The 7,800-nt window shown below is 34.3% G+C and overlaps 1 protein-coding gene across 1 annotated transcript; it reads left to right on the forward strand.

Annotated features, from left to right (window-relative positions):
- Positions 1 to 612: 612 nt before the first annotated feature.
- On the forward strand, positions 613 to 3,875 carry LOC134839816 (uncharacterized). Its single transcript, XM_063855439.1, has 2 exons — positions 613 to 980; positions 1,443 to 3,875. Exon 2 carries the CDS (start codon positions 1,461 to 1,463, stop codon positions 3,831 to 3,833), a length of 2,373 nt encoding a protein of 790 aa, XP_063711509.1. The 5' UTR covers positions 613 to 980; positions 1,443 to 1,460; the 3' UTR covers positions 3,834 to 3,875.
- The last annotated feature ends 3,925 nt before the right edge of the window (positions 3,876 to 7,800 follow it).

Here is a 7,800-nt window from a genome sequence, read left to right on the forward strand (position 1 = left end):
TCAGAATAATCCGGACACAGTAATTCATTACTATGGTGTATTTTTTGCTTTGTAAACTCAGCTTTCTGGATTAATCAATTGAAGAAGTATAATCAGGTTAAGAGGCAACTTACATAATTGAAACTTTTACAATTTTCTTTCAAATGAACATTTCGAAGTGTTATTTTTTTGTATACTTTTGTCCCCGAAAAAAAACTGAAGTTATTTAAGCTGGTTGCCGTTAGAATTTCTGAAAATTAAATGAAAGTATTTCCCCATGAATTGCTATTAATTACTTCTTGGCCAGTGTATCTGGAAACCGGTACTTTTTTCTTAAAACAAACGAATTTTTTTTCTCTCTGGGTTGTAGAAAAGTATGAATCACAGCATCAAAGCATGCTTTCTTTTTTCAAAATGCGATGTTTATTATGGTCTATGTCTTTCTAAGTCATTGGTCTTCTGTCGTCAGTATGGTACTTTTGTTTTGGTGAACTACTTATGTTTATAAAACTGAAATAAGTTACGGTAAAAAAATAAAAAATAACGTCGTAATGAGTTTTGTTAACGTGCTTCGAATGTCTTTAGACTTACGAAAATTTGACAGCGTAATGAGGCTCGGTAACGTGTTTCAACGGTCTTACAACTGACGAAAAGTTGACGTCGTAATGAGTTTTGTTAACGTTCTTCGACGGCATTAAAATTTATACTCTTAAATCGTACTGAGTTTTGCATTGATTTTCGAATAATTTTGCGTTATGTTCAACTCAATCAGCGTAAAAAAATACTTACATTTTTTAAACTGAAAAAGTGTATACATGAAATAAAAGAAGCCAAATCTCAATTAGTTGTATAAAAATTGCGCTTTCCACTCATCGCCACGTTTTATATTTTACTTCACTTGCCATACACATTCCAAAACGAATTAGAACTTGTCGCCCGAACTACTGTTGACAAACAGAAATTATTCTAGTTAAAAGTGATTCGAACCCAAAGTTTAAAACGTAAGTACAAAATTTCTTATTTTAAAGCCATCACTCATTCAATTGCTAAAATTTCAGTTCAGAAACGGTTTCCCGTTTCTCAATAATGCAATTTAAAAGCTTCGACAAGAAAATTTTGTTTTTAATTTGTTTAAGTTTCTCAAAAAAAATCATACATACAATAACCGACGATCAATCATAAACAAAACCATCTCATGAATTGAAGTGCTAGATAGCTAGGACAACAAAAAACACAATTTCGAGATCGGTTTTTTTAGTTATTGTTGGTAAATCTGAAAGTAAGATAACTAATACTGAATATTTTAATTGCTAAAACTATCTTACTACTTTTTATCGAACGAGATTGAGACAGGTATCACAATGAAGCCCTATTATCTGAAATTGCGATTCCCAAAAAAGGAAAAATTTCTCTCAGGATATGAAAAAAAAAACACTTTTGAAAGCCACAAGTTTTTGTTGCAGTATACACAGTTCTCATCCATGAAAGGGAAAGTGTTGATTGGACTCAGCAAAGATAACGATGAACCACCCGTGTTTCTCCCTTTCAATATCAACAGTGAAAAACTTCCGGAAGAAATTGCAGAGTGTTTTAAAAGAAATCGCCCGCCTGAGTTCCTGTATGATGTAACAGGCAACCGAGAGAGCAGGAACGTCAAGGTTTTACTAGAAAATACCGAACTTACTGAAGGGAGGCACTACTTGTGGGTCGTTGAGGACGAGGCTCACTGGCAAGACAAAACACTAGTTCAGAATGCTTTGTTTTGCTCAATTGCAGCTTACCAGATAAATCCATTAGATTACTTAAATGACACAAGAAACTATCATGGAGTAAAATTACTGATAGCTGCAAATGTGAAGTTTGGCAAACAAATTGCTTCCTTGTTCATTGCTTCTACTGACCTCCCTTCTGAAAATGAAAAAATGTTGATTGTGGCATTCAGAGGAACGTCTACAAAAGAAGACATCAAATCGGACTTGCAATTTGGACTGGAGACCGACGAGACGTTTGAAGGAGAAGTCCATGGCGGCTTTTTGGAACGCATGAAGAGCGTTCCTGTTGAAGAAATTCTCAGTTTGGCTTTAAGATTGCAAGTCAAATTTGTTGTTACGTGTGGTCATTCTCTGGGAGGAGCAGTGTCATCGTTGGTAAATATTAAGCTAAAAAAAGAACTTGAAGTACGTAATTGGACCAGGCGGTTCTCAAATAATCTAATAAACATTACCTTCGGAGCCCCGATGATAGGAAATTACGCCTTCGCACAATATTTGAAAAAGAACTATTCAAAAAAGATGTACAATTTCGTGTCCGATAGGGATGTTGTTCCAGCTTCGCTTTTCATTGGGTATGGCCTGCAGTGCATGAAAGAAAAAAGCAGAGGATTTAGTAAGTATGCCTTAAAGACAGCGGTTAATTATTCCACATCTTGCTACCAGCTTCTTCTGAAAAGCTTGAATTTTGATGTCGATCCTGAGAAAATCAAAAATGCAGTGAAGGCGCTTAAAGAAGTGCATCATGAACCTAACTATGTACCTATTGGAAATTACTTGCTCTTTCACGAAACGTCGGGCAGAATTGAGCACTTGAGTAATGACCAAAAAACTCTTGTTAAACAAATTCTTCAAAAAACAATTGATTTTGCATGCGATAATCCATCTGAGATCACAAACTGTCACTCAATTGAGAGCTACTTCGACTCAATTACTCGCTCTTATGATGGTTTTGTGACATTTAAAAATCGTGAGCGCAAAATCTTAATTGAAAAGAATCACAGCAAAGATTTTTTTGGTGAAGATGGCCTCAGCTACAGATTCGACAGCGTCTCTTCGTTCAACTGTGGTCATGAAATGTGCGCAGATCCTAAGCCTGTTTATGTGAAAAAGCAACCGGTCTCAATCTGCCATACATGCAAGGTCGATCCTACAGCCACAGAACATTTTTATCACGGAAGCGTTTGTCGTCCAATCGTGCATAAATTGAACGAACATCGCCAAATTTTGAAAGAGTTGGACTGGAGCAGATTCAAAGATAGACCCAAAGAATTTGAGTTAATTTTCGCCGATCCCAAAAAGGTCTATCTAATGAAACTTCTCCTTCAGATTTTCCGCAAGCTAATCCTTTCACTTGGAGGCGTTTTGCTTTTGATTATCTTTGTAATGGCTGTGGTCTCTCTGCTGGACTGTTTCTGGATCATATCTGGTCATGTCTATCTCATATTTGTCTTTGAATTTCTTTTTTCAAAAGACTGGATTGAAAAAGGATTCAAAGATGTGATTCTGAGACCATGTATTGGATTTTTCGTTCTTGCGGGAACCTATTGTCTACTCATGTGTCTGAAAATCTCCATATCGCGTGCAACTGAGGACGAGCTAAAAGCTAGCGTAATAGTTGACGCCTTGCGGCTTCTTGAAGTTCCGCTGCCAAACACTAAATTTGAAGACATACGTAAGGACGACGTAATGAAGTGTTTCAGAAAGAAGGCTCTTTTGTTCCACCCAGATCGACAAATCGAACTGAGCGAAAATGCGGCTCCAGAAGAAAAGAAATCACAGAAAATAAATGAAACAGAAAAGAAGGAGAATGAGGAGGCAATAGATGCGATTGATTTCTCTCGAAACATCCTGGTATCCTATTGCAGGAACCCTACCATTCTCTCGAATTCTGTTGTCGAGATTGTACAGAAAAATTTGGAATACTTTCTCTTCGATCCGCCGATCCCTTTGTCCATACAACTAGGAAAGGGCATTTATCCTCCTGAAAAAACTGAAATAAAACCAATTAATGTGAAAATTAAGACTTTGAAAAAAAGGAAAGCGAAAAGTACACAGTCGTATACCACGGAGAAAAAGACTTAAATGACATTATGAAGAAAAAATATATATTATTTCGTGCGATGACGCTATGAAAAGTGGTATTTAACAGATTTCTCGGTTTTAAATATAGAGTATTTGCCGAAACTGGCTATCAATACCATAAGCAACATTTTTGGTAGGATTGTCTAAAGCTAATTCATTTTACACCACTTTTCTCATAGCGATGTGTAAATATGCATTTCATTCTGCTTAAACTTATTTTTAATTGATATATAATTTCAAATATGTACATATAATGCCGTTGTTGATTTGTTCTTTTTCCAATTTTAAAAAATCTTCTTTTTTCATTAAATTTAAGAATTCGGAAATCTAAAGCTGATTTTGAACGAACAGAATACATTTATTGCGCTTGTTCGGAATTTCAATTTTATCCTCGCTTCCCGATTTTGCTTTATTAGATTTTATGTATAATTAACCAATCAAGATTCATAACTAATCCCTAACTGTTTATTGTAAAAATTGAATGGTAAATTTGTAAAATTTAATCTGGAGATTTTGTAATAAAAATGTTATTTCTCCAAGCTCAATTTCCAGTTATTCTTGATGTAATGAGGCATAAAGAAATAAAGATAAGACTAAGATCAGTCATAGATTAAGGAGTTCTACAAATCTAGCCAGCCGATGACAGAAAACGTAACTACCGTACCAGTGTTCAATAAGAGTAAACCACTCTATGAGATTGTGATATATATATTTTTTCCGGACGTAACTACTCGATGCTAACTGGAAATATCTCATTTATTGAGAACTACGAGTCTAGCTAAAGATTGATTTAATGCACCTCGATATGTGAGTTACAAAAAAGACTCGATATCAGTTAGTTTACAAAAAAACTAGCCTAGCAAAAAACGTGATGTGCAACTCCATTCGATACAAACAAATATTTTTTGTTTTAGTTTATCCATTGTTTTAAGAAATTCCTTGCTTTGGAAAGTCAGCCGACAAAATTAAGCAGACAAAAAGTGGTTCGACAATTTAAATTTTGCCAGAAAAAAAACAACACTATCTTAATTTTAAAAAAAGAAACAAGGTATGGCTCGCAAGGTACGCGCTTGGCTACAAGACCAACTAAGAAAAAGACCAACTAATCAGATAAATTGAATAGGGTCAAAAGTACTAATTACAAGTATTCTTGCCCCCTCAATTAAACGCAGAAACATGGCTCCAGAAAACTCCCATTTGAACCAGCGAGCAGTGATAAAAAGTGATAAAGAAAAGGAGGAAATGAAGATAAAAAGAGATATTAGTAAACTTTTCCAACGTGCCGGTTTCGAGTAAGCGACAACATGATTTGGTCTCAGTCAAAAATGAAGCACAAAATGATTCCTAGGTACAAAATGACTCATAATTACAGGGATTTTTTTAAAATGGGAATTGCATGAATCTTTTTTTATTTTTGTAGTGTAGATCGTTACGGTTAAGAAAAAAAGTTGTTTCTTTTACGTTTTACCTCTAAGTTTAGTTATGAAGTAGAGCTCGCGCATTCTTTTACAATTTTGTACCAAGAGATCGTTTAGTTATCAATTTGTCTCATTGTTACTTTAACAATAATTAAAATAAACAAGACTGCTCGTATCAGGGCGAAGCCCTGAATGTTCCGACTGCCTTTAAGGTTTATGGAGCAGCAGTAATAACCTATAAAAATTAACTGAAATAAAATAAAACGAAAAATTTTTTTCTAAAATTTGAAATTTTTTAATGAAAATCATCCCCCCACACGCCATATGAAGTACAAAAAGAGAGATTTCGTTCCTTGTAACAAATCAATTAGGGGAAATAAGCTTCGTTCAACCAATTTGGAACGATTTATAAGACGGAGTAAATCTCCGATTACGCTTTAATAGCGCGAGTTATATCGCGCGTTAATTGTCCCAAATTGGCCAAAATGGCAATCTTTAAACTTTACGAAAAATGATCACAGGTAAAATATCTTTTCAAATTTAAGTTCAGGACAACAGTGGCTTTCGAATGATATAAAAAATTCCGTCAAAAATGGCTAGTTAAAAAGTCGAAATTTGTCTGAAGAAAAAAACCCACCCCGAGCACAAATATTCCGTTACTTTTGTATCGAAAGTCGGAACAATAAAAAGTATTCTGTTGTCACTTTTTAAAATTACATTCTTTTTTTACTCCACTCATCAAGCTCAACTTGAAATTTAGTTGACAACTGAATCATGGAATGAAACAATAAATAAGCGGCATATTTATTTTATCAAAGCTAAGGAGAGACAATATCGTGAGGATGTCAACTTGGTAGCCAAGTTTTCAGGGGCATTTCAAAGTATCTGTGACTTCATAGCAACTTCTGAATATTATACCAGCTCTGTTCTATAAAGGTGTTATTGACAGGTTTTCACTTTAACGCCAAAATACAAGTTTTGAATAGATTTTAGCTCTTCAATTTAACTGCATTTTGTTGATTTTTTGCTTCTGTTCCCAGAACTCTCAGTAGCTTTACACTTTTCTCTATCTGCGTTCGGCAAATAAGACGACAGCCGTTTTTGGCAGGGTTTCAAGACGACATCGTGCCAAATTCTCTTATTGTGTTTCTGAGAAATAGAATTCGCAGTTCACTTTACACGTTTTAGCTTTCATTTGTCGTCTTCAAGTCTTGTCGTCTTATGTATTTAAAATCTTTTCTAGCGTCACAAGCTACCACTTGACTGTATATCTGAATAACAAGAATCAGCCACGTGAATATTAAAATCAGACATATATAAAAATATATATATTCAACTTGATTGATTGACAATGTTTAGCATCAGCTAGGATGAATAACACTGTAAATAAACAAAGATATATTTGAGTAGTTTAGAAAAAAGATTTAAGAAAAAAGTTTTTTTTTGTTATGATGCTTTCTCGGAATGCCAACGACAATAATTGAAGAAGAATGTATGGCACAAATTAGTTGGTTAGGCGTGCTTAAGTTAAATTAAATTCACGTGTTTCAGTCTCTTGTGGTTTGATATTTGTCTCCGGACTTTCAATTTTGTACGCCTTCTACCCTCTTTTTCCGCCTTGATGTCTAGAACAACCACAATTACCTAAATTTTGCAAAAAGATTTTAAGTGAACACACTTTAATTCTCACATTTAATTTCAACAATTCATTCAAAAATTGACCCTCGAACTGAATGACGGAAAGGGAGCTGATAAAAATATGAACTGATTAATAGCAACTTATTACATTTTTCGAATCGAAACTTTTATCTCTTTACTGTCACATTTGCTGAGCGTCCACAATAATCTGCGCGCGAATTTGGACTCAAAAATAAACATATTCACGCCAATTTTTCTCGAAAGGGATACAACTCTTTTTTTGGATTCTTTTTATGACTGATATGACTCAATATGATACAAAAATTAGTCTCCAGGTTCTCATTGATGTATCTAAAATTGGGCGATAGAAAACTAACTGATGTCATAGTTCCTTACATTCACTTTGCGACATAGTCAGAACAATATGAAACGGCTCAGCATTATACGAGACAATATACAAAGAAGCAGATAGGCATATACGAACTCAAGGAGACAACAAAAATTAAATTTCTATTGGGAAAACGATTGGGTTTTTTTTAAATACTTCAATTATTGAGCTTCAAAGAAAAACTAAATCGCCTAAGAGGAACTAAGCTCTGAAATTTTTTGATTGACATTTCCTTTGATAAGACAAACCCAATTTAAAACTGGATCAGCCGGCAATTTTTTGTCGTTAGAAAATTTAAGTGACTTTTGAGACCAAAAACCATTAGCCTTCATTTTAGAAAATGAACCTAACTTGAATTTGCAAGAAACAAAAAAAAATGAATGAAAAAAGATAAAATGGTACCAACGAATTAAGTGATTTCACTTTGTTCGTTGAAACTAACTAGAATCGAATGTTATCTATCCCTAAATTCAATTCTTAGTCGGCGGTACTGTTTTCACAAGCGATTTTTAAAAAAATAGCC

Source organism: Symsagittifera roscoffensis, chromosome 2 (genome assembly GCF_963678635.1).
Source record: "Symsagittifera roscoffensis chromosome 2, txSymRosc1.1, whole genome shotgun sequence".
Lineage (NCBI taxonomy): Eukaryota > Metazoa > Xenacoelomorpha > Acoela > Convolutidae > Symsagittifera > Symsagittifera roscoffensis.